The 26,506-nt window shown below is 48.9% G+C and overlaps 1 protein-coding gene across 1 annotated transcript in view; it reads left to right on the top strand.

Annotated features, from left to right (window-relative positions):
* Window positions 1–964: 964 nt before the first annotated feature.
* The window catches only part of LGMN (legumain), a 29,044-nt gene continuing 3,502 nt past the window's right edge, over window positions 965–26,506 (top strand). Inside the window, exons 1-12 of the mRNA XM_070514214.1 lie at window positions 965–1,120; window positions 5,907–6,073; window positions 15,161–15,258; window positions 16,482–16,563; window positions 17,968–18,053; window positions 19,275–19,350; window positions 19,839–19,901; window positions 21,087–21,153; window positions 22,020–22,138; window positions 22,223–22,312; window positions 24,036–24,236; window positions 26,063–26,233. Of these exons, the coding sequence (XP_070370315.1) occupies window positions 5,936–6,073; window positions 15,161–15,258; window positions 16,482–16,563; window positions 17,968–18,053; window positions 19,275–19,350; window positions 19,839–19,901; window positions 21,087–21,153; window positions 22,020–22,138; window positions 22,223–22,312; window positions 24,036–24,236; window positions 26,063–26,233 (1,191 nt within the window). The 5' untranslated portion in view covers window positions 965–1,120; window positions 5,907–5,935. The remainder of the gene's footprint in view (window positions 1,121–5,906; window positions 6,074–15,160; window positions 15,259–16,481; window positions 16,564–17,967; window positions 18,054–19,274; window positions 19,351–19,838; window positions 19,902–21,086; window positions 21,154–22,019; window positions 22,139–22,222; window positions 22,313–24,035; window positions 24,237–26,062; window positions 26,234–26,506) is intronic.

Here is a 26,506-nt window from a genome sequence, read left to right as displayed (position 1 = left end):
TCTCCCATAACCGTTCAACTCTGCCTTGTTTGCAAAAATGGCCAGAGATAACACCTAAACCAATGGGTGCGGCTGTGTTGTCATAGACCTTTACTTACAAAAATAGGCAGCAGGCCCAGGGCAGTATGCTGACCCACGGCTTACCATAAAAAAAGAGTCTAAAAGAAGATCAAATGAGACAACTCATGAATGTGGTCCGAGATCTTGAGCTTGATGTCCTTGGGCAGGGTTATACTTATTCCCACACATCAATTCCATTCAATTCAACTTGTCTGCTCCATCACATGACACTCGTATGTATAGTATTTCATTTTTCTCTCCAGTTCCCTGTGAGATAATAATACCCAACATTTGAGAAGTAGCATTGCCTAGGGATTAAGAGCACGAGATTCTGGAACTAGACTGCCTGGTCTGGTTTCTGGCTCTGCCACTTTAGAGGTATGTGACCTTCAGACAATAACCTTAACCTTCCTGCCATAACCTCCTTCAGTTGCTCTATCTGTAGAGCTGGCGTGACAATAACAGTGCCTATCTCTCATAGGGTTGCGACGAGGATTAAATGGTCTGCACCCTGGAATCACCTGGATGTCTTTAAAGATTCCAAACCCGGGCCACCTGCAGACCAATGACCTCAGAACAATCTCTGGGGTGAGAGGCATCAGTATTTCTGAAGCTTCCCTAGGTGGTTCCAATGTGCGGACAAGTTTGGAAACCAATGGGTTAAAGCGCTCTGCACGCTGGTTTTGATCCATCGGTGGACACTTCCGGAATCACTGCGTCTCCAGTCACCACGCAATCTGGTACCCCCACCCTAGCTCATTGCACAGTCTGCTCCCCAGCCTCCAGGAGCTGTTGGGCCCAGAAGCCCCGGCCGGTGCACGCTGGGACTTGTAGTCCTTCTGGTGCTACGACCTCGCCCCCGCCTCCCATTGGCTTTCGCAGACGCCCCGCCCCGAAGCTCCACCAATCACCGCGGCGCAGTGAGCCCTCAAAACCGCGAGCGAGAGCGCTGCGCCGCAATCACTGCAGGGCCGACGTCGGAGGAGGCCCGTCTGAGGCTGCGCGCCGCGAGGAATTCCCACGGTCCTGCCGCCGCCGCCTCCGCGGTCTCCCGCCGCAGGTAACCGCGAGCCCCAGCGGGGGATCCGGGCCGGACCCCACGTCCGGGGCCAGGGCCTACCGTCCCTGCAGCTCTTGGCCTCGTGGCCGGGACTTTCAGTTCCCCCTGCCCTCTCTGAGTAATCCGATTCTCACCGTGCGAAGGAGAGAATCCCGAGGGAAACCCTGCCACCTCTCAGCCGGCCATCCTGTGGGCGTGGGTGAGGGCTCTCTTTTGTGGCGCTTGCTCTGACCGGAAGCCCAGGCTCCTCCTCCAAGCGGAGAGAGGGACCGGCCAGAGAGGAGAGGGCGTTTGCTAAGGTCCCATAGCCGGGCTCTGGGGCGGGTTCCGATCTTCAGTCTGTTAACCGGTTAGGCTTGATGCTTTTAATGCGGAGGATCGCACTCGTTTCCAGCCAGTTCCCCGTAGACGGGCTGTTAACGACAACAAAAATACCGAAACATATAAAAACATTTTTGAGAAGTGAGTCAAGGAAGCTCTAGTTCTCAGAGGCTGGAGCTGGTGGGAATTACGGGATGATTCGCATCAACCATGGAAGTGAAAGTTAGCTGGATTTGGTCCCCTGCCCCTAACTTTTAAGAGTTGGGGTTATACCTACAGGGGTTCTTCTTTGCCGAGAATTGCAGAATCTGGCGGCTGGAAGAAGGAACTTTGTGTCACGTGCTTCGTTTTATGGATGAAAATAAATGCCCAGGGTTTGAGACTAGCCCTGTGGTGGGTAGTGAGCGGAGGCGCGCATCTTTCTTTACTGTCGGGCTGCATTCGTTAGCAAACATTCGCTGAGCCTTACTAAGCTGTTGGAGCCGGGTGATTTCGGGTAAGGGGAGGGGCAGGCTGTAGGGAACCATTCCGGTGTTACGGGGCTGGGGTACAGGTTTGCACAGGGGCAGCATCTGACCCTGACTTATGGGAAGAGGTAGAACTTTGCAGAGGAGGGGACGCTTGAATGGCATTTAGGGATGGGCAGGAGCTGGTGAGATGGAGGAGAAGAGCATCTCGCCTGGAAAACAGCGCGGTGAAGGCCTGGAAGGAGCCACGAGTTTGGACCTGGAGTCCTGGAGCCTGGTTGGAGCGGGAGGCTTCCCGTGGGTGGTGGATTTCACAGCTGTGAGAATAGAGGTCCATCTTACAGGGCCTCCTGTGCTGCTGTAAGAGATTTGGATTTTTGTACTGGTGATGTGTTCTTTTTAGTACCTGCTGTATTGTTTGCTAATTTAGGCATTTAAGCTGGTTGTGTCCATTCTATTGTTCACCAGCCAATCCTTTGACTCTAGTATTTTATTTATTTGCCCCTAAATATGAAGGGAAAAAGTCAGACACCAATGCCTCCAGAGAAATGAGCCTTTCAGAATTAAGGCACATGAACCAGACTCAGAAGAAACTGATGTGCAAACCAGAGAGCCTGTTTAATGATTGTCGATGGAAAATGATGAAAGCCAGCCAGGCTGCACCTGTCATGTGGGCGGAGGGCACATTCTCGCTCCCTAGGGTGGGCCAGACGTCACCTGTTTAAGTTTTTTGGAACATAGGCGTGTCTGTCGGTGTTTGCACATTGTCTCTGGCTGCTTTCGTGATACAATAGGAGAGTTGAATAGTTGTCAGGGAGATGGCATGACCTGTAAAGCTGAAAATATTTACTGTCCAGCCCTTCACAGAAGAAGCTTGCCCACCCCAAACTAGGGGAAGGCTCCCGGGGCCTTGGTTGTGGCCAGAAGGCTGCGTGGCTGAGCTCAACATGGGTAAGAGCTGCTGCTTGGTTCGCCTCAGTAGTGCTGTCACACCTGCTGTGTGGGTGCTACTGGAGACCTCTGGGGACAGAGGCGGTTTTGTTCGTTGGCTCTCTCTTGCCTGCCTTCACTGTCACTTGTTCATACCTTTGTATAATTGCACCTTTGATTGTTACCTCCCAGCCCCACAGGGAGCCCTGGTGAGGTCGAGCAGACTAGGGAGGGCCCCTCAGGTGTACATTGACACATTAACAGACCAGCGGCGTCTGGCATGGGGCCGCCTGGGCAGTCCACTGCCCTCCTCTGTGCCCTGACCTCTTGTGTTAGGCACCATACTAAAAAATAATAAACAAACAAAAACCTTGGCTGTTTCGGGATAATCATAAGAACAAATCTGGGTCTTCCTACTGCAGTTACCCCAGCATCTGTGGACCTTGCGGTGGAGCGAAAGAAACCTGCATCTAGTACCACTTTACATGCTTAATTCTTACAGATTAAGAACTGAGTTCTTGGGAGTTGACGTCCTGGGGGCTTAGAGCAGTGTGTGAATGCCGGGCTGTGGGGCAGAGGCGACGAGAGCCTGCCAGGGTTCCTGAAGAGGCCTGTGGCATCAAAGTGTAGTCCTGGGCGGCCCCCAGAATTTGCTAGAAATGCAGAGTCTCAGGCCCTGCCAGGTCTACTGAATCAGAATCTGCATGTGAACAAGACCCCAGGTGACCTGGGCGCATGGTCAAGTTGGAGAAGTGCTGGCCCAAGGCGCTCTCAGTTTTCTAAACTCTACCAGACTCAGGGCTTCCTGTTGCTTCACTTAGGGGAGAAAATCCGTCATTTTGAGTTTTAGTGCGGTGTCAGACACAGCATGCTGAGTGTGGGTTCCTCGGTTTAGCGGGGGTTCGTGGCTTAGCTGGCTGTGTGCTCTGTGAGGCCAGAGCCTTTGTGCTCTCCCTGCTGCCTTCCCAGCACCCGGCTGGTTGTCTGGCAGGGCAGGCGTTCAGGAGACTCCGGACAGGTGGTTGAATGAGTGAATGAATAGGCAGATGAGTGAATGTGCACTGTTTTGCCAAATGGCGTGAGGCGGAGGCCGGCTTCGTAGACTTTGTTCTGCTGTGAGTCCCTACGTCTCAAAGACTGTTTTCCCTCTTATCTCAGAGTGACAGGCCTGGCTCTGTCACAGGAAGATTGTGTTTTTTATTTGTTTTTTTAAAAATAACGTATTCAGGACACAGGGCCGGGTCTGATCTGAGTATGCAAAGTGGCTAGGACTCAGCCTAAGTCCTGCCTTTTGTGCCTTAAAACTTTATGTAAAGTTTTGGCAACGAAGTATAAAATTGGACACGTACTTCGTTAAGAGTAAAGCCTTGAGACTCAGAACCGTGTCTCCGAAAGACTGCACAGGAATTCCGAAGGCATGGGGTCTGGTCTCTGGCCAGAGCTGACTTTCCACGGATGTTGGGCCATCACTTCTCTCTTGCTTCAGCCTCCCCTTCTGTAAAACAAGGGTTAAAATATTTGCCCTGATATTATGTTAAGTGAAATAAGCCAGACAGAGAAAGACAAACACCGTATGATGTCACTCGTGTGGAAGATAAACAAACCCATGGACAAGGAGAACAGACTAGTGGTTACCAGAGGGGAAGGGGGTGGGGGGAGGGCAAAAGGGGTAAAGGGGCACATGTGTATGGTGACAGATAAAAGCTAGACTATTGGTGGTGAGCACGATGCAGTCTATACAGAAACTGGTACGTAATGATGTACACCTGAAATTACACAATGCTATAAACCAATATGACCTCCATAAAATAATTAAAAAAAAAATTTGCCCTGCCTGTTGTACAGAATACATGTAAATAGATTGTAAGTGTTATACAAAGATTTTGACTATAGCTTATCACAAACTTATAAATTACCCCTCAATGTTTACATTGAATGTATATTAAATTTCACACTTTTTAAAATTTTACAAACTTTATTGTATAAATAATATACATGAATTGTAGTAAAAAGAGATGAATAGGAAGCAGAAAAATCATCCTTAATTCCATCTACCACCCGACAATAACTACTATTAACTTTCATGTCTGCTTTCCACATTTTTTTATGCGCATATTACATGTATATTTTTTTCTTATAAACGGTTCATAGTATGTGGTAGACGTTTTTCCAACATGATGAATTTTCTTTTTTTTTTTTTTTTAAAGATTTTATTTTTTCCTTTTTCTCCCCAAAGCCCCCCGGTACATAGCTGTATATTCTTAGTTGTGGGTCCTTCTAGTTGTGGCATGTGGGACACCACCTCAGCATGGCTTGATGAGCGGTGCCCTGTCAGTGCCCAGGATTCAAACTGACGAAACGCTGGGTCACCTGCAGCAGAGCGTGTGAACTTAACCACTTGGCCACGGGGCCGGCCCCTACGATGAATTTTCTTGATGAGTTTTACCTGCTGTATTCCAAGTTGTGACAAAAACTCTAAAAGGTTGCCCAAGTAGCTTTCTTGATCTTCTTTGGTTTATATTCATGACTTCAACCTGTAGTGACGGTTGGGAGATCCGGGCAGCCCCCTTCACCTGGGGAAAGGGACAGCAGAGCTAAAAATAAACTTTTACTCTGTCATCAGTTTTATCCTCTACATGTTCTGTCTGGTGACTATGTGGTCTTGTCTTTTTTTTTTTAAAGAAGAGACACAACTTTTTTAATTTTTTAATTTAATTTAATTTATTTTTTTTGAGGAAGATTAGCCCTGAGCTAACATCTGCTGCCAATCCTCCTCTTTTTGCTGAGGAAGACTGGCCCTGAGCTAACATCCATGCCAATCTTCCTCCACTTTATACGTGGGACGCCTACCGCAGCATGGCATGCCATGCGGTGCCATGTCTGCACCCGGGATCCGAACCGGCAAACCCTGGTCCGCCGAAGCGGAACATGCGCATTTAACCGCTGCGCCACTCGGCCAGCCCCTGGTCTTGTCTTTTTGACCCATTTACTCTGATATTTTTTAGGAGCCAACAGTGTTCTTCTGTTTTTGTCATTTCTTTTTCGCTTGACTGCTTTTTTCTTCCCAGATTTCCAGGGTAGACCTCCAAGGCGCAGAATGATCTGGGAAGTAGCTGTGTTACTTAGCTTGGTCTTGGGAGTTGGTGCTCTTCCCATGGACGACCCTGAGGATGGAGGCAAGCACTGGGTGGTGATTGTCGCGGGTTCAAATGGCTGGTCTAATTATAGGCACCAGGTAAGAAAATGACTCATCTTTTTCTTTATGACACTGTCATTCTGTAAACAATCCTGGACAGCGGTAATAGAACAGACTTTTTAAAAAGCCATTTACACTCCTATTAGGCTGACGAAATGTGTGTTGGCAAAGATGTGGAGAAATGGGAAGCCTTATACGTTGCTGGGGGCATTAGAAAATGGTACAGCTATTTTGGAAAACAGTTTGGCATTTCCTCAAAATGCATCTCAATCTAAGGCAGGGTTTCTTCGCCTTGGCACTATCGACATTCGGGGGCAGGTAATGCTTTGCTGTGGGGGGCTGTCCCGCATATTGTAGGATGGTTAGTAGCACCCTGGGCCTCACCCACTAGATACCAGGAGCATCACCCTCTCCTGTAACAACACAAATGTCTCCTGCCTTTGCCAAATGTCCCTAGTTGAGACCCGCTGGTCTAAGGCTGCATTTTGTAGATAAGGAAACTGAGACTGAAAGGGAGGAGGTGACGCCCGAGGCCACATGGCAAGTGGAGGTGCAGACGGGGCTGAGGCCGGGGCTCTGGTAAGAGCATCACGAGCCTCTTTGCCCTCCACACCTCTGCCCTTCGGCTCCCCCCTCACAGCCTCCTCCCTTCTTCCCTGGCATTCACGCCAGATCAGCCTGGCAGACAGAGAGGAAAGAGCCCACATCCATAAACACATGGAAAGTGCAGCCTCCTGGTGGGGAAGTAACTGGTGCAGCTGCTGTGGGAAAGAGCCTGGCAGTTCCTCCAAAGGTGAACCAGCACTGCCGTGTGACCCAGCCATTCCACCCCTAGGTGTGGACCCAAGAGAAGTGAACACGTGTTCACACAAAAACTCGTACTCGAATGATCACAGCAGCATTATTCATAATGGCCAGAAAGTGGAAACAAGCCAAATGTCCATCAACTGATGAATGGGTAAACAAAATGTGGTATGTCCATACGATGGAATATTATTAGGCCATAAAAAGGAGTAAAGTACTGATATGTGCTTCAATATGGACGAACCTTAAAAAGATGCTGAGTGAAAGAAGCCAGTCCACTAAGGACCACATACTGTAGGATTCCATTTCTCAGAAATGTCTAGAATAGGGAAATCCACAGAGACAGAAAGCAGATTAGGAGTTGGCCAAGGCCTTGGTGGAGGGGAGAATGGAGAATGACTACTAATGGGTATGGGGTCTCTTTTTGAGGTGATGAAAATGTTCTGGAAGTAGATAGTGGTGATGGTTGCATGACTGTGAATATACTAGAAACCGCTAAGTTGTATATTTTAAAGATTTTATTTTTTCCTTTTTCTCCCAAAAGCCCCCCAGTACATAGTTGTATATTCTTCGTTGTGGGTCCTTCTAGTTGTGGCATGTAGGACGCTGCCTCAGCGTGGCTTGATGAGCAGTGCCATGTCCGTGCCCAGGATTCAAACCAACGAAACACTGGGCCGCCTGAAGTGGAGCATGCGAACTTAACCACTCAGCCACGGGGCCAGCCCCTAGGTTGTGTATTTTAAAAGGCTGACTTTGATGGTATGTGAATTATATCTCAATCAAGCTGTTATTTAAAAAGTTGTTTAATCTTTTAATTCCCGGAAGCAGGATGCATAGACTCTGATGGTATGTGGTGGGCTCTCTTCTAAGAGCCCGTTACTCCTGTAACCCCTGTGGTGGGGTTACAGGCAGTAGGTCTGCTTCTTACTCCCTCTTTATGAATGAGTGGACTGAGGCATAGAAAGGATGAGCCGTTCACCCACCATGGCACCAATGGCCAAGTGGTCAAGTGGGGATTCAAACCCAGGCCGACTAGTTCTGGAACAGCACTGTCCAGGAGGACAGCCACATGTGTCATGGTGAATTTTCTGGTAGCCCTGATTTTAAATAGTAAAAAGAAACAGGTGAAATAAACTTTAATATATGTGTATCGAATTTAACCCAATCTATCCAGACTATTATCATTTCACTTGTAATCAATATAAAAAGTTAATAATGAATACTATTTCTTTGTACCAAGTCCTTGAAGTCCAGTGTGCATTTATATCCATGGTGCCTTCAGCTCGGACTGGCCACATTTGAAGTGCTCAGTCGCCACGTGTGGCCAGTGGCTGCTGTGTTGGACAGCGCAGCCCAGGGTCTGTGCTCCCGATGGTCTGGCAGTGCTGCCTCGAGTATGGTTCCTTCCTGGGAAGTCAGTTTTTGTATGTTAAACATGGGGTTGGTTTAAATGAACTCCCTACCAGCTCTCAACTTGGTGATTATTGAATGACTTATTTCTCAAATGGTTTTTGTATGTTAGCCGAATAGGAAATTTGGCTTGTTTAAAAAGTTCTTGTGGTGGCAAAATGGTCCCTCTTGCTTTGAATACTTAACCATGGACCTGACCCGCTTACGGAGGAGCACCCAGGTCGGCAACTGCTCAGCTCTGAGCTTTCTCCTCCCTCTCTCTCCACGAGTTAGAAAGATGGGGTAGTGAGTGCAGATCACCGATAGAGAACAGGCTGATTCGCCAGCCACCCTGGGTTTTATACAACCAACTGTAAAAAAATATTGGTTAAACATTATTAAGTATGGATAGCCAATTACCCTTTGCTCCCAGAAAACCTTTTTTAAAGAAAGTGTTGCCAGGTTCCCTGGGTAAAATACTCAGTGTCAAAATAGAGTGAAGGGAGGCATGGCAGTGGCCGTGGACTGAGATATTTGTCCCAAAGTCAGAGAGGATGATGGCCCTGAGGCTGTGGAGGGGGAAAACGCTTGTGCTGAATTATGGCTGACCTCTGCCCATATCCCACCTGGCCTGGTTCTCTTCCCAGCCAGCTGCGAACATCTGCTTTCTTGATTTTGGAGGCTAATCATCAAAAGAGCATTTGAAAGAACTTTCCTCGTGGAACCTATATAGACTTTCAAACATACATTTTTATAGAGGTTTTCATTTTCCTTGGATTAACACAGCACTCATGGCAAATTTCTTTTTTGTTTAGGGAAGATGAACACACCAGGCACAGCTGAATCGTTGCCAAGTGTTCTGCTATGTGTTTTACGATGGTTATTTAAACTGTGATTTGTCTTGATGGCATTGGATGTCTCAGTTTTTCGTTTGGGGCTGGGATTAACAGATGACAGAGAGGAGGGTGGGTCAGAGGTGATGCTGGTGGGACCATCTGCATCAGCATCCTGAGTGTGGGGCCGGTAAGGCCTTCCTTGTGAGGGCAGATTCCTGCAATGGTGGGAGCAGAAGCTGGCCAGCGGTGAGTGGAGGAGAGAGGGAGAGGTCCCAAAGTACGGGCAGCACATGGTGACAGCTGCATGGTGACAGGTTTGTGAAGGGAAAAGAAGTAGGTCACTAGGGGAGGAATGGGGGTTGGAGGATGGAGAGATTTGAGCGTGTGAAGGAAGATCTAAAGCCAAGAGGAAGGGAGGTGATTGTTGAAGTAGATTGAAGGCAAAGTTCACTGTCGCGGGGGCCATCAGGAGGACTTTGAGGATGACAGGAGTTGGGAGGAGAGGCAGATGTGGGCCAGATCACTAGGAGAATGGGGTTGGGGCAGGGGCTTGAGGTAGTGCTGGTCAGTGGGCTCCCAAGGAGAGTGTCATTTGGTGTTGTGTTGGCAGGAGGACAGGAGTGGTGGGAGAGTGGTGGAGGGGGAGGAGCTGTGAGAGGGCTGACGGGGCTCTGTGGTCTGGAGCTGGGGGTCGTAGTGGAGAGGAGGGAGCGCCCCTGCCCCCCGGGAAGCGCTCAGAACATTTGTGTCCTGGGTGGGAGGAGGCAGGGAGGCAGAGAGAGGGAGAAGCCTGGAACTCGTTCCTGGAGAAGGATATGTGATTATGGAGGGTCGGCAGAGACCACCTTCGGACAGACCACCTTCCGCTTTATAGATTGTAACAATGTGTGCAATTACCACTTTTTAAAGACAGCATAGGGGCTGGCCCCGTGGCCGAGTGGTTAAGTTCGCGCACTCCACTGCAGGCGGCCCAGTGTTTCAACGGTTCGAATCCTGGGCGCGGACATGGCACTGCTCATCAAACCATGCTGAGGCAGCGTCCCACATACCACAGCTAGAAGGCCCCACAACGAAGAATATACAACTGTGTACCGGGGGGCTTTGCGGAGGAAAAGGAAAAAATAAAATCTTAAAAAAAAATAAAAAAATAAAGACAGCATAGGTTTACATGTCATACAATTCCCCTATTATAATTGTATAGTTTGGTGATTTTTAGTGAATTCATATCATTGTGCACCCATTTTCACAGTCCAGTTTTAGGACACTTTCATCTTTCTGGAAAGTTCCCTCGTGTCCGTTTGTGGTCAGTCCCTGCTCCTGCCCAGCCCCATGTAACTGCAGTTCTGCCTTCTATGTCTGTTGTGTGGCCTTCTCTAAAAACTTCATATAAATGGAATTGTACAATATGTAGTTCTTTGAGTCTGGCTTCCTTCACTTAGCGTAATGTTTTTGAGGTTAATCCATGTTGTTGCAAAGCATCACTTTTATATTTAAAAAAAGAAACAGGATTTTAAAGAGGTTACGGGGGAAGGGATGAGGATGCAGGGCAGAGCGGGCCGGAGGGAGCGAGAGCGCGGTCAGCAGAGGCTGGCTGGCCTGCACCGGCCGGGGCAGCGCGTGAGGGACGTGGGCTTCGGCCTTGCATGGCCTCGGGTGACCCCCGCTCTCCACTTACCTGCTGTGTTAGTTTGAACAATCACAGTCTTGCTTTAAACCTCTGATTCGCCTCTGGAAAACGCAGGGCTGGCGGTGGGCTCAGTGAAGCAGCCCCGCAAAGCCCCCGAGCCAGGGCCTCGCCTCCACAGGGCTCGGGGCAGGCGTCAGGAAGTGATACTCCGTCATGTGTTGCTTAATAGGGGGACACGTTCTGAGAAGTACATTGTACGGTGATTCTGTCGTTGTGTGAACCTCATGGAGTGCACTTACACAAACCTAGATGGTGCAGCCTGCTACACACCCAGGCTCTATGGCACTAGTCTTACGGGACCGCCATCGTATGTGCGGTCTGTCACTGACCGAAATGTTGTTAGGTGGCGCGTGACCGTATGTGTACATCCGTCGGATGAGCAGACCGTGAGAACCCCTTCTCAGCTCCTGCCTGGCTCGAAAGTGGACTCTCCCCAGTGATGCCACTGGAGCATGCCGATTGTACTTAGCCTTGTTCCACGCCGGTCGTCCTTATTTAGCTGACAGTGGGCCTGCGATGGAGGCAGCACAGGCAGACTGTGTCAGGACAGTGGCTGCACTGGGAAGTCCCGGGATGCATTAGTCAGCCTGTCAGAGCACCTAACGCCGGCTGGGAAACCAGCTGAGTCACGGCAGTGTCTGTGCAGGAGTCCAGAAGGCTTTCCCCTTTTTATTAAGCCTTGCTCAATACCTTTTTCTCAAAAGTTACCTCGTATGGTTTTTCTGTTTCTTAGGGGGAAACATGCCTGTAGGTCTGATAGTTTCAGGGGAAGTAATTCAGGTAGCCTTGAACACCGTTTCCAAGTTATCTGACCTGGTTTAACCCTACTTTTATTTCTGTTGAGTGCCAGTAAACATTTGATTCTAACAAAGAAACCTTGAGTTAAAGTTAGAGGCAACCAAGGACCCCCAGGACCCGGGAGAGAATCACATCCTGCCTTTGAGACGGCTGTGTGCGGAGGAAGGGCACGAGGCAGGCGCGGGGTCAGGAGACCAGGGTTCGAATCCCTGAACACTCCCTGAGTTTGTCCCCACCTGTGAAATGGGGACAAAAGCACCTGTGGGTCAGGGCACAAGTGCGGAGTCCAAGCAGCTTAGGAGAGCGCGAACACAGGACATGCGGAGCCTGCCTTTTCTAAAACAGATAACTTGATTGAGGCACATTATTACATATCATGTGTGATTCACCCATTTCAAGTGTCCAACTCAATGATTTTTTTAGTAAATTTACCAAGCTGTAGGAACATCCCCATAAATCAGTTTTAGAATATTTCCATCATCCCAGTAGGATCCCTTGGGCCCTTTTGCCGTCCCCACCCCCAGCCCCGGGCAACCACTGATCCACTTCTGTCTCTAAATTTGCCTTTGGAGAGGAGGGCCTGAGTTCGTCTTTTTGCTTGTGAATGTCCACATTGTCCCAGCACCATTTGTCACAAAGACTGTTCTTTCCCCAGTGTAGTTTTGAAATCAGAAAGTGAAACTCCTCCAGCTTTGTTCTTCATTTTTTAGCTAAGTCTTTTGCGATTTCTTATAAATTTTAGGATCATCTTGTCAATTTCTATAAAAAAAAGCCTGCTAGTTTTTTTTTCAATTTTAACAGTATTGAGTCTTCTGATCCACGAATATGAGGTGTCTTTCTGTTTATTTAGATCTTCTTTAATTTCCCTCAGCAATATTTTGTAATTTTCAGTGTATGAGCCTTGTACTTCGTATTTATTCTGGAGTTGTGTTTTTCTTTTTTCTTTTTTCTTTTTAATAAACCTGCCTCCTGGTAGGAGAAATAAGTAACAGAATGATTTGTCAGAAATGAGTAGGTGAGCACCTGCTCGCTTCCACTTCCATCGTAGGGGGAGGTTAAATCTCATATAATATTGGTTTGTCTTCTTTCTTATGAGATCAAATCGTGTGTGCAATTTAAAGAATAACAATAAAATGAATACCTGTGTACTTTGTACCCAGCTAAGGAAGAAGAAAATTACTAGCACCTTGGCGCTTGTCTGATTGGATCCCGCTCTCTTCCGCCAGCGGGCAAGCTCCTGAATTTTTTGTCAATCACTCATTTGCTTTGTTTTATAGTTTTACCATATGTGTATTGAACTGTCAACAACATAATGTTCACGTTAGCCTGTTTTGACCTTTATATAAATGTAATCATGATGAATGTATTTTTCCACGACTTGTTCTCTTTCTCTTTATGTTCCTGGGATTCATCTGTTTTGAAGCCCAGGTCCTATTTCATCCATTTTCAGGTATTCCATTATGTGAGCATGTGACAGTTTATTGTTCCAGGTATTGATGGTCCTTTGGGCTATTTCTTGGTTTCTGCTCTTGTGATGATCTCCTGTTGCACGTGGGTTAGAGTTTCTCTAGCGTGCAGCTCGGAGCAGCGTTGCTGGGTTGGAGGGCGTGTACTTCAACCTGATTGGATAATGCCAAGATGTTTTCCCAGGGGAGCACCAATTACACGGTCCTTCCACTATCATGGATTAGTTTCCTATTGTTGCTGTCACAAATTACTGCAAACTTAGTAGCTTAAAACAATACAAATTTTTTATATCTCTGGAAGTGAGAAATCTGAAATGGGTCTCCCTGGGTTAGGCAAGGGCTACATTCCTTTCTGGTGACTCTGGAGAAGATTCCGTTTTCTTGCCTTTTCCTACCTTTAGAGGCTGCCCTCATTCCTTGGCTCGTGGCCCCTTCTTGCATCTTCAAAGGCAGCCATGGCAGGGGAGTCTTTCTTACCTTTATCCCTGTGACACTGACTCTCCTCCATCTTCCTTCCACATTTAAGGGCCTCTGTGATTACACTGGGCCCCCGGGAATAATTCGGGATAACCTCCCTATTTTAAGTCAGCTGATTAGCAATCTCAAATCCATCTGCTACTTAATTCCTCTGGCAGCCATGTAATGTAACTTACTCACAGGCTCTGGGATTAGCAAGTGGACGTCTTTGGGGGGCTGTTATTTTTCCTGCCACAATTGGTGTTCGAGGGTCCTCGTTATTCCACAGAATGGGGTTTAAATATTTTAACAATTTGTTTATATACAGAATATTTAGTAACTCTTTAAAAAGGATCGATGTTTAGATTTTCAGCTCATCATTCTGCCTGGGCTTCCATAATTTTGCTGATTTCTGTCTCTGTATGAAGCAGCATCTAGCACTGGAGTCTGAATGCCTGGATCTTTCACTGTGAGCTGTGTGGCTTGGTCATGTCACCTTACCTCTCTAAGCTTCGGTTTCCTCATCTATAGACTGGGGAGCCTTACCTTTATCACCTAGGCTTGCTATGAGAATTACATGAAATAATGCATAGAGAGTCTTAGCATAGTGCCTGAAAAGTAGAAGATAGAATAAATGTATGAGTTTCCATGTTTCTTCAGTCATCCATTCATCCAGCAGCTGAGTGCCAGACCCTGGACTTACCCTCTGAACGTTCAGCAAGTGTGTACCAAGCACCCATTTTTGCTGTGAAATCCATTTGTGTGGGGCATCTGCAGGCAAAGTGTCGGGTTTAATGTCTGATGAGCTTTGTTTTTCTTGCTGTGCTAGGTTCTGTTTAGAAGATGAGGTGTCTGGGAGGTCGGTTCCTAAGGCCGTCTTCCTGAGAGGCAAATAGCCGGGCTCACTATTCCCGTGATGCTTATTTCTGTCCATTCTCAGGAGGCCATAATCGAACATAAGCACCAAGTTAGGCCACGTTTTTCCTTTCTGTCCTCAAATGATTCCCGTGTCCTGGAGTGTAGTATGTGTCATCTGAAAAAAAAGGAAAAGAGTGTCTTGACCCTTTTATCGACAAGGAGTCGCACCAGCAAAGTCTTTGTTTCGCCCTTCGTATGGTCACCTTTGTTGTTATTGTTATTTTTTAAACTAAAGAGCACATTCCTCATTTCAGTTCCTGAGTTGAGCTTTTGATTTTCACCCAGTTCTCTGAACAGTGACTGTGGCAGCCAAAGTCACTTGAAACAGAATCCTGTGTGATGTGAACGAGCCACTAAGCTTTTAATCTGCGGGTTCATCATTCTGAGTCATTTTCAGACCTAAGTCAGTGCTTTCCAGAGAACTTTTATAGGGTGTGGGAAATGAAAATAATTATGCAGGACTTTTGGGACCTTCAGAGGCCCTGGTTTCCTGTGGTGGTGGTGATGGGCGTATGCGTGTGTGTGTGTGTAGTCCACACGTGTGCTGACTGCCTGATGAATAAGAGCTTGGATAGTGGGGAGTGGGGAATTTTTTAAAAGTTTGAGTCGAAAAAATATAAATGTCTGTGTTTTAAAATCATTTAAATACCTGACCAATAGGGAATGGTTGACAGCACGTCTTCCATGAGAAAGAGTGTGTTGTTCATTTGAACTCTAAAACTGGCCTCCTTCTGGGCAAGAGCTCACACTTGACAAAAATCCTGTCTCCCAGGCGGATGTGTGCCACGCCTACCAGATCGTCCACCGCAACGGCATTCCCGACGAGCAGATCATCGTGATGATGTACGATGACATCGCCTACTCTGAGGAGTAAGTCGGAAGCGCTTCGAACTTGGTGGTGAAGAACAAAAAAATGCATACAGACTCACAGCAATCCTTAGATCAGAGGCCTAACGTTAGACTGTAAACAGACCCTCAGCAGGAATTCTGCAGGGCTGCTTCCTGTGGAGCTGGGAGCATGACTCGGGGCTCCCTGGCAGCGGCAGGGATGTGGGCAGTGGGTGCTAAGGGGTGTTGGGGTGGGAGCTGTGGAACCGTTGAAGGCCCTGTTTCCTTCTGAGCTTGGAGAGCTCATCCTTGGGTTCTGCAGTGCTCCTTCCAACCTGGAACAGCTGGACCGCACAGAGGGGACACCTCAGCGGCCCCGTACCTACAAGGCTTGTTTATGGGGCCAGATCCTACTATCCTTCTTTCTGTACACATTTACTTTTGTAATCTGTTGAATTTAGTGGTACAAATAGTTCCCTCCTGCCTGCTTGTCTGATTTCTCGAGGAGGTCAAGAGCAGCATCTTAACTGGAGCTGGTCTCTCCAGTTCCTTGGTTACCCTGCTGTGGCCCCAGCGAAGGGTACTGCCCTTGGCTGTGATCACGTGACAGCTCGTGGTCCATTCTGAGCTTTCATGCCTGAGCTCTTGTATGAAAGTCTTGGCTTCTGTCCTGTCATTGTCTGCACGTAGTCTTCTCCAAGAGATCTCTGGATGAGATCTTGCCCCCAAGATGCTATGTGGTTTCCAGTAGGAGGCTTTGGTCGATATCCTCAGTTTTCAGAGCTCAGGTCTTCCCTGCTCCTGCCAAGAACTCAAGAGTTATGGGATGCCCGTGGTCCCCAAGCTGCTAAAGTCACTGATGTGTTGGTGACCGTATGGGTGATGAGAAATGTGTTCGACACACATGATCGTATATATATATATTTTTTTTTTTTTTGAGGAAGACTAGCCCTGAGCTAACGTCTGCCAGCAATCCTCCTCTTTTTGCTGAGGAAGACTGGCCCTGAGCTCACATCCATGCCCATCTTCTTCTACTTTCTATGTGGGACGCCTGCCACAACACGGCTTGCCGAGCAGTGCCATGTCCGCACCCGGGATCCGAACTGGCGAACCCCGGGCCAGTGAAGTGGAACGTGTGAACTTAACCGCTGCGCCACTGGGCTGGCCCAATTGCATATTTTTATACATAATGAGGGCATGCTTTTGAAGAGAGAGATTTCAGAGACATATCAGGTTTTGTGCTTCAATTGTGTCTTCATTTTCAGGAATCCCACCCCAGGTATCGTGATCAACAGGCCCAATGGCTCGGACGTCTACGCGGGAGTCCCGAAGGACTACACCGGCGAGGTGAGGGGGGGAATGGGCTGCAGCCAGTGGGCTTTGTTCTCATGTCAGCGATGATTTTTCCCTCTTGCTTGCATTTCTAGAATCAGAACCTCCCTAACTGATTTCTGAGCAGTGTTTCCTGTTTGTATTAAGATTTGTGCTTGAGGTGTAATTTCTGAGAGTTTCAAAAGAAAGCAGAGAAAAAAAAGAAAACAGAAATAAGTTGTAGTCTCCCGATCTTTAGTTTCTAGCGTTCTTTAAGCCTGATAATAAATTTCCTTCGATAATACCTGATTGTCTTGAGGCATTGCCATTAATCTAATTGTAGATTACCTATGTTCTTTTCTGAAAATCAGTTTTCTCAGCATGAGCCCTGGCACAGAGCATCTCTGAATTTTACTGAGATTTTTTTGTTAATTATTGATATCATATGTCACTTCCAAATTATTACATCCCTCCCAGTCAATTCAGCCTGTATAAATTGACACTTTTTTTTTTTTTTTTGTGAGGAAGATTTGCCCTGGGCTAACATCTGTGCCAGTCTTCCTCTATTTTGTATGTGGGGTGATCAGCATGGCTGATGCGTGGAGTAGGTCTGCACCCAGGACTCCAACCTGTGAACCCGGGCCGTTGAATCAGAGCACGTGGAACTTCATCCAATCGGCCACGGGACCAGCCCCTAAACTGATACATTTTTTAAAACACCGTAATGACTTCAGCCTTTGTTTCTTAATTTCAAAGGGATCTTTTAGGAACTAATATTCCTGGTGATAAACGTTTATCTGAAGTTTACCAGTATTCTTTCAGTTTCATTTTTCTCTTTTAAATTCAGGTACAATTAAATTGAACACATTATAGATGTGATATAGACCATCTCATTTTTATGAAATTGTTTCCATATAGTTGTATAAGGAAATGCCTGGAATCGAAGTCGTGGGATTTTGGGTGATTTTTTTTTTTTCCTTTTTACTCTTCTGTGTCACTTTTTTTAAGTGATCTTGTATCAATTTACATACTCCCCTTTAAGGACACCAAATATCTGTGGGATTTGGGCTTTTAGACCGCAAGCTGGATGCAAAGGGGAGGGCCCAGCGCTGACGTTCCTGCCTCCCTCTTGCTGTCCCTCTGAGGCAGTGTCCTCGTCCTCTGCTATTTGTCCCTCCCTGCCAGCATCTTTGGCTTTCTCCACGTGGACTTTATATTGGTCAAGAGGAATGGCAGGCTCAGCCAAAGACAAGATGACATTTGAGAAGAGGTCGTGCATGTGCCCCAGAAACACTGAGCTTGTTTTGGATTTTTCTTGGTTCCAAAGTGTTTGCTCTGAACCCTCACGTGTGGACTGGTGCCTTGGGTCTGCTTCAGACTCAACACATGCTCTGATTGGGAATGAAGCTGCATCTGATTTCAACTCCCAATTCTTTGTAGGATGTCAACCCGCAGAATTTCCTTGCTGTGTTGAAAGGAGACTCAGAAGCCGTGAAGGGCAAAGGATCTGGAAAGGTCTTGAAGAGGTAATGTTTGTTTTATAGCCATCACACTTTTCTGAATGACCTGGCACCCCACAATAGAGAATTAAAACAGATGTTGTTTGCTCCTGGCCTGTTTGGCCATAAGAAGTGACAGAGCGGAGAGCTTTGTCCTGACTTAAGACAGGCTGCATAGAGCTGGTGGCTTCTTTTGGCAGCCCACTTCTGTACTGAATTAACCCTATGATCCAGGGTCCCTTGTTGTTCTTAATGAAATCAAGAATTAATTGGAGTTAATTAATTCGCCCCATCACTCACACCCGCTGCTCTCTGTTGTCCGTGGATCCTAGTGCTGGTACGTGCCACCATCAGTGGGACACTGATGCAGGCGTGAATCCTCGTGGCCGGTCAGGTTGTAGGGCCCCAGCCTGCCAGTCCTGTGCTCTGGTCACAGGTCAGCCCAGAGGGGAAGAGCACAGTCATAAGTACAGAGCTAACTTTCGTATTGGGGAAAACTAACCCCAGTGCTTGCCCCGCGGGCCGTAGGTTAGAGATGTCTTGTTTCGTATCTCCTTCTGTAGCATTTTTACATGATGTCAGGGACTTGAGAAGCATGCCTTCAGAGAGTCTCAGGTCCTTGGAAAATGATGTTGTTTCTCGCACGCTAGAGGGGAGAGCTGGGCATGGGTGAGCTCATGTGCATTAGAGCAGAGACGGACGTCTGTGTGGGATGAACAAGATTGGCTCCAAGTGGCTTATTACATGTCTGAAATTTGAAGCAGCACCTTCTGAGTGGAATTCCTGGTGAGGGCAGGCAGGTGGATGTCCCAGACTGCGTGCAGGCTAAGAGGCCTGGAGAGGGCGTCGGAGCTGCAGGACTGCGTTGGGCTGTGTGTACTGGCTCCCTTACTCATTTTGGGGAGATCTGGTTGCAGAGTGTGTCTGCCTGAGATGAAGCGCGATCGCCAAACGACCCCACTGTCCAAGTCACGCCTGGTCCATCCGATGAGCTACCCAGCAAGGGTCTCTCCTCCCGGCCAGAATTCAGAGTTTCCGGGCTCTAGGATATGACTTGTGGTTCAGAATAACACTTGGCAGGAGCAGAGGGAACAGGCCAGACCTGTGCTCCTCTTGCACCTGGTTGGGATGCTGTAATCCTCAAACTTCTAAGTTTTTCGATCAGGGCAACTTTTTGGAGAAATGCAAGCAGAAGCAGGAATTGGTGGACTTGGGTTCTCATTCTCTTCTGTCGTCATCTCTTGGCAGTGGCCCCAAGGATCACGTGTTCGTTTACTTCACCGATCACGGAGCTACTGGCATACTCTGCTTCCCCGACGATGATGTGAGTTTTTCATAACATTTTAAAGACAAATTAGGAGAGTGGAAAACAAAACCTCAGTGTTGACATTAAACCTGTGGTGTGTGTTTCTAATGTCCCACCAGGGTTGGTTTGTATGTGTGGCAGGTGACTGTGGGGGATACATTTCACAGCTTGAAATCTGTCCAAAGGCATCTCTTCTGGCAAGTTTTCCCCGCATTTCTCTGCATGTCCCAGCATCAGCAGCTGTCTCGGGACTTGGTGCAGTAATAGGACACAGTCTCTCCATGCTCTGGACCAAGCGATGAGTGGAGAGGCACATCCTCGTCCCTTTTTTAATATGTGTTTAAGGCACTTGAGATGACGTTCTGACATAATGCTGTTCACCATGATAATTTTTCAGAATTTGTAAATAAGAATTTATAAAGCATCATCAGGATTTTATTAAGGGGTTATCCAACAACTGGTTCTCTTGATGTGCTGGTCTGAACGCCCATATCCTTACCTTGCAGCTTCATGTACAGGACCTGAATCAGACCATCTATTTCATGTACCAACACAAAATGTACCGAAAGGTAATGTCGGCACTTGGGGCAGCCCTGGGGGAGGAGCACACGAGGAAGGCGGTGGAAGCAGAGCCTGGCTTTCTGCAACCATCCTGACTCTGGATGGCCGTGTTTTCTGGAAAGGGTGTCCTTTCTATCAGTCTTGACACTGGTTTCCTAGGATTAACCTTTCGTGGGTCCAGGGCTTTAGCTGTTACATCAGAATCATGAAGGTCTTGTGAAAACAGAGAGTGGGCCCCCCGCCCAGAGTCTGACTCAATAGGTCTGGAGAGAGGCCTGGGAATTTGCCTGTCTGAGTTTCCAGGTGACAGTGATGCTGCCGGTCTAGGGACCACACTTTGAGGGTGACTCTTCCTAGGACTGTCAGCAATTTGGGGCAGCTGTGGGGGAAGTTTGTTGTCAGTGCCATTGAGTCCATTTGAGCGCCCGTGTGGACAGCAGAGCAGAACCCTGCCTGGTCTTTTTGCGCCATCCTGTCACCTTCTGGCGCTGCGTCAGACAAGGCTCCACTGCTATTCACAGGGTTTTCACAGACATCTTTTTCAGAAGTGGGTGGCCAGGTCCTTCTTCCTCGTCTGTCTTGGTCTGGAAGCTCCGCTGAACCTGTCCACCCTGGGTGACCCTGCTGGTATTTGAAGTGCCAGTGGCCTAGCTTTCAGCATCACAGCAACACGCAGCCGCCACAGTGTGACAACCGACAGAAGGTGGTGTGGTTCCCAGACTCAGTGAACCTGGCCATGGCAGTGAAAGCACCAAATCTTAACCACTAGACCACCAGGGCTGGCTGGGGAGGAAGATACCACCATCTTCCTTTCACTTTGGCCCTCTCCCGCCCCTGTGGCATCCTTTATAGAAACCGCATAGCTCAGGTGTGTACATGAGAGTGGAAAGATGGCCTGCCACAGTCTCCCAGTATTGCACGGTAAAACGGTTTTCCTTAGCATCATCTATGGCTGCATTTTTTCAGCTAATAGATCATTTATTCTATTAGCGATGAACAAATTTGAGGCCTTCTGGTTTGCATGACAACAGCGTCTGTAGCTTCTGGCAGCAGCCTCCTATAGCAGAGTTGTCTCCCAAAAGCAAATTGAAAGACTTTTAAGAATGGGTCAAGAGAGTGGGCAGAGCCCAGATAGCATTTGCGAGAGGTCCGTGCCTGGCCGGGTGACCTCGCCTCTCTCGTTTGCCCCACAGTTGGTGTTCTACATTGAAGCCTGTGAGTCCGGGTCCATGATGCACCACCTGCCCACCGACATCAACGGTAGGTGGTGGGAGCACTGGCCCCCGAGCGGGGCAAGGCAAGTGGGTCGCTCAGGCGTGCCGTCGGTCATTCTTTGATTTTGCTGACATGAAGGACCAAGTGCTCTGCATGAGCAGGGGCCGAGGGCAGCCTGGCGCAGAGGCGGGGGGTACACGTGGGCAGCCCTGGGCTCGCTCTGTTCCCTGAGGATTAGTGGTCAGAGTATAAAGAGTCTGTGTGCGGGCTTCAGAGTGCTCTCCCAGGTTCTGGTAAAGCTACTTAAGTCCAAAATGACCATCTCTGGACCAGCCTCTGTCCTTTCCGATGTGTTGCTTGCTGGTTCTCTGATCTTGGGCGGGTGATTCACCTCTTTGACCCTCAGTTATCGCCATCTGTAAAATGGGGGTAAAGATAGTGCCTGTCTGTTGAGAGTGTTACATTTTAAGTGATAACATTTGTCCAGCACCGTTCTGAGCCCACGGCAGCCAGTAAATGGTAGCTATTGCCTAGGTTCAGTCAGTCTAAGTGTTTCTCAATAAATGTTTTCTCCAGAAACAAAATTAGGTACATATTGTTCAAGTTTCCGGAGCTATTAAAATCCTACAGCAGTATTCCAAAATAGCTTGACTTCCTAATAAGCATATGTGCTTGCTTATCGCTGGAGAATGTGTCCGTCAACCGGCTTCTCTTTCTTCCACATTTCACTTTAGATAAGTGACTATAGGTGAGTGAACAGGGCTGGGGACAGTGATGTTCCCCTGGCCTCCCCGTACTGATGACAGCCAGCATGCTTTGATTATACTGGGAAAGAAGGAAAGAGTCGGGCTTCAAGTGGGATCCCCAGCAGAGAATAACTGTGACTAAACGATGTGTTTAATTCTGCATAGTTTATGCGACTACTGCTTCCAATCCCAGTGAGTCGTCCTACGCCTGTTACTACGATGATGAGAGAGTCACCTACCTGGGGGACTGGTACAGTGTCAACTGGATGGAAGATTCAGACATGGTGAGCCCTTCAGGCCAGTGGTTCAGCTGAGGCTTGACCGTGACCTCTGATCCTCGAGGGACTGTGACATTTTCGTTTTTGCAGGAGGACTTGACGAAAGAGACCCTGCACAAGCAGTACCAGCTGGTGAAGTCGCACACCAACACCAGCCACGTCATGCAGTATGGAAACAAGGTGAGCTGGGGGACCTCGCAGTGTGGGTGGTTCCTCGAGCCCCAGGCTGACCGCCTGGAACGTTGATCTCCTGGTGAAGAGAAACGGGATCCAGGTGAGAAATGGCCGAGGCAGGAACGGCTCTGCTTCTCCCGGCCACTGCATCCCAGGACCCTCTCTGGGCTTTGGAATCCAACCTTGGTAGGCTCAGACTCGAAGTTGTGAGACTTTGGGCAAGCTGCTTCACATCGTGAATCTCAGTTTCCTTCTTCGTCAGAGCCCTAGCGTACACCGTAATTAGCATTAGAGAAGGTTGTGCGTCAGAGACACTCAACACAGGCCTGGCAGGCAGGAGGAGGTGAGGGAAGGAAAGCTCGTGCAGGTTTCACGGCATTGCCCCATGGAACCCCACACTGCGGATCCTCTGGGGTCCTGCCTCCCTGCAAGGTGCGGGCTGTTACCTTTACCCTTTGGCTATAGATTAGAGACTTGCCCCCTCCAGCCATGTCCAGAAGGGACCTGGGTGGTTAAAAAGGTAAGTTCATCAGGGCTGTCTGGACAGGGTGGCTACTGAAGGCTTGGGCTCAGGTACCCCACTGGGGCTAGCCCTAGGGATGTGCAGAGGAGGTGATTCGCGCGGGGCTCCCAGGGGTCCACATGACCAAACACCACTTCCCAAGGAGGCTGCCACCCTCTGAGAGCTCAGCAGCCGAGATCTGTTGCTTTGACACAAGCATTGGCCTTGTAGAAGAACTTATGAGCCAGTCAGTCCAGCTGCCTTCAGCCCTTCACCAGCAGAGTGTGGACTGGAGGGCCTGTGGCCAGCGGGCAGTGTCAGGCCGTGAGATGTGCACGCAGGATGCGTGGGCCTGGTCAGGCTTTTGGGCAGGGGTGGTGGAGAGGTGGAGCAGAGAGAAGGCCAGGAAGAGGTGAGTGGGAGGAGGCAGGGTCAAAGGGGGCATTGCCCCGACTTTGTGAGGGCTCTGCCTCAGGGCTGGGGATGGGCTGGGAGGGCAAGAGGGTACCCGGCGACAGCTCTTCTGCCCTGGGTGTTCCATTCTCTTCACAATTTCCTCAGTAGTGGCCATTCCCAGTATTGGTTGAGGAGGTTCGATGGGTCTTTTCCAAACCGTATATTTTTATATATATTTGTGTGTATTTTATTTTGTGTTTTACAGCTGTTTTTGGATTGTTGTTGCTTAGTTTAGGAACAAGAATGCTGGTAGCATTTCTTTCCCTCTCTCTGGGATCCAGTCTGTAGTGACCTCTGCGGCCAGCAGTGCCCGGCGGCTTGCCCTTTGTTAGGCTCTGATGCCGCGTGTCAGCCCAGCTCTCTGTGGCCTTAGCTCTGCCTGTCTCAGTGGACCCAGGCCTCGGCTCTAACCTGGACAGATGCTTGCACCTCCCTGCTCCTGGTCCCTAGCTCCAGGCGCATGGGCATGGGGGGTGACCACAACCCAGGGTCTGAAGCGACTCTGGTCTAAGCTCCGTGTGAGTGTGGAGCAGTGCTCCCGCCAAGGGACTTTTCAAAGTTCATCACTGGTGGATTTCAGGTGCTCAGAAGTGTTGCCTTGCCCACTGCTGAGGCCACGTGTTTTCAGGCTGCGATTGTGGCCCTTTGGTGGTCCTGAAACCGTGTGGGGTGAACTCTGAGCCTCCTGCAGAGAGGCAGGACCAGGGCCCATCTGGCCCCTCTGTGCTTCCCGCTCACGCCCGGCTCTCTCTCTGTCTCTCTCTGCCCCAGTCCATCTCTGCCATGAAAGTAGTGGAGTTTCAGGGTGTGAAACACAAAGCCAGCTCTCCCATCTCCCTGCCTCCGGTCAAACGCCTGGACCTCACGCCAAGCCCCGACGTGCCCCTTGCGATCCTGAAGAGGAGACTGATGAGCACCAACGACCTGCAGGAGTCCAGGCATCTCGCTGAGGACATCCGCAGGCACCTGGAGGTAGGTGGTGGGGAAAGGGCGGCCCCTGGCCTCACCAAGCAGCTCGCACGAGCTCCGTCTCTGCCTCCTGACCATTGTCCAGCGTTGCTTGGAGCCAGGTGACAGAACTTGGGGGCCGCCCCTCCTCCTGCCACATGGCAGTAGGGGCAAAGAAACTGGTCCTTGTGCTCTGTGTGACGTCGGAGCAAGTGAGCAGAGCAGTGACTGTCTTCACTCTTCCTCAGTGAGCTGACCATGGCCTCTCTGGTAGCAGGAGTGAAGGAGTTGGGGCCCATCTCTCCTCTCCTGCCGAGAGGCCATGGCAGATGGGTGTTTCCCTCTGTTATACCTGGTTGCTTAGAAGAGATTTTTGTTTTGCTTCTTGGGGAGTTATTATCTAATCATATTTTTAAAATAATCCAATCCACAAAAAATTTCTGCCGCCTTAGGACATCATAGTTATAGCCTGACATTCTTCTTAAAATGCTTGAGCTATCTTTTATGCTTACTTAGTGTGTTTTCGGTAGCTCATGAGTTTGTTTGGAACTGGCAGGGTGACTTTTCAAACTCTAGCTGTGCAGCTAGATCCACCAGGAGTGGACTCACTGGGATGCTGGCAGAGCCCAACTGTCCCTTCCGACAAAGCCAGCTCTGTGTCAACTCTTGTTCCCATCATCAGCACAGCACAGGGATTCATGTGCTGGAATGCCCCTGAATTTTCTAGGAAAGGTAAAAAAAAAATCTGTGTGATCTGTTTGAAGTTCACATATGTAATAATCCTGACAATTAGTGCCTCCTATGTGGTATATTAACCAGCGCATATTTTTTGCCAGTGTCACAATGTAATGCAGTGGTCCTCATACTCTTCATTCTTGGACATCTTTACACTCTTAAAATTATTGATCCCAAAGAGTTTTTGTTTATGGGAGTTCTATCGATATTTACTAGGAATGAACACTGAGATTTTAAAAAATGAACTCATTTAGAAATAACAATAATAAACCCATTTTGTGTTCATGTATTTTTATGAAAAATAACCATTTTCTAAGATAACAACAATCTGGGGGAGAAGAGTGGCATTACTTTACATTTTCGCAAATCTCTTTTCTGCCCAGCATGTTAGAAGCCAGCTGGCTCCTCGTACAGCTTCGGCATTCACCCTGTTGGGCTCTGTCGTTCTGGCTGAAGGATATGAAGAAAATCTGGGCTCACACAGATAGACAGGCGGGAAAGGGAGGACCTTACGGAGCCTCGAGAGGTCCGGGGGACCCCGGGGTTGAGAAGCGCTGGTCCGGCCCGAGGCGGGCAGCGAGCCTGTTGCAGTCACATGTGAATGGAGCAATCCTTGGCGGGGGGCGGGGGGGGGGGGTCAGAGGACTTGACTGTAAGTTTTGGTTAATGTAGAAGCAGTTTTCTCTTTATGATGCTGGTTTGGGAAGAAAGCAGTGTCTCCTTTTTGTCCCTCTGTCTGATCACTTGATGGTCTCTGGAATTGGCAACCATGCCACGAACACACGGCATTCGTGTGACAACAGTCTACTTTGGGGCACAATTTCTACACCCCGCTTTCCCCAGAGTGGGCTGTGTCTGCTCTCCAGGTATTTAGATTTTAATGTTTCCGTCCTGCCGGAAGAACGCTAAGAGGCGAGGTGTTTCTGAAGGGCTCCGTCTGTTACAGAGCCTCGCCCGCACCCCGTGCCCTCGGCAGAATGCCCCTCTTGGCATCTGTTTTAACGTCCTGGGTGGGGGCCGAAGAGAAGTCCCTAAATGAGCTGCTGACCCACCCAGGCTTCCCAGAGAGGTGGCATCAAGTAAGACCCATTTTGAAAAGATGTGTTCCTCCGCAGGCTAGGCACGTCATTGAGAAGTCAGTGCGGAAGATAGTCTCCGTGGTCGCGAGGTCCGATGCCGAGGCGGAGAGGCTGCTGTCCGAGCGAGCCCCGCTCACGGCGCACGACTGCTACCGGGCTGCCGTGTCGCATTTCCGCACGTACTGCTTCAACTGGCACTCCCCCATGGTAAGCCCGGACCCCCGCGGGCCACCGGCTTCTGCCGTCTGCCTTCCGTGGGCCAACTCGGCCTTCCCCTGCGTCTTAAACTCAAAAGCTACATTAATACTGTCCACTGGAAATCACGACAGATGCATTACCTTGTAGAAGCTTCCATCCAGGCTGAGGAAATGATGGGCTCATTTCAGGGGCCTTGGATGGGGGTGAGAGGAATGAGGTCGTCCAGATTCACTGCGCGTGAATCTTGGCCCCAGACACCGTGGATCGTTCACCAGTCCTAGA

Source organism: Equus asinus, chromosome 7 (genome assembly GCF_041296235.1).
Source record: "Equus asinus isolate D_3611 breed Donkey chromosome 7, EquAss-T2T_v2, whole genome shotgun sequence".
Classification (NCBI taxonomy): domain Eukaryota; kingdom Metazoa; phylum Chordata; class Mammalia; order Perissodactyla; family Equidae; genus Equus; species Equus asinus.
The sequence above is the reverse complement of the archived record's forward strand: the minus strand, read 5'-3'. Positions and strand labels throughout refer to the sequence as shown.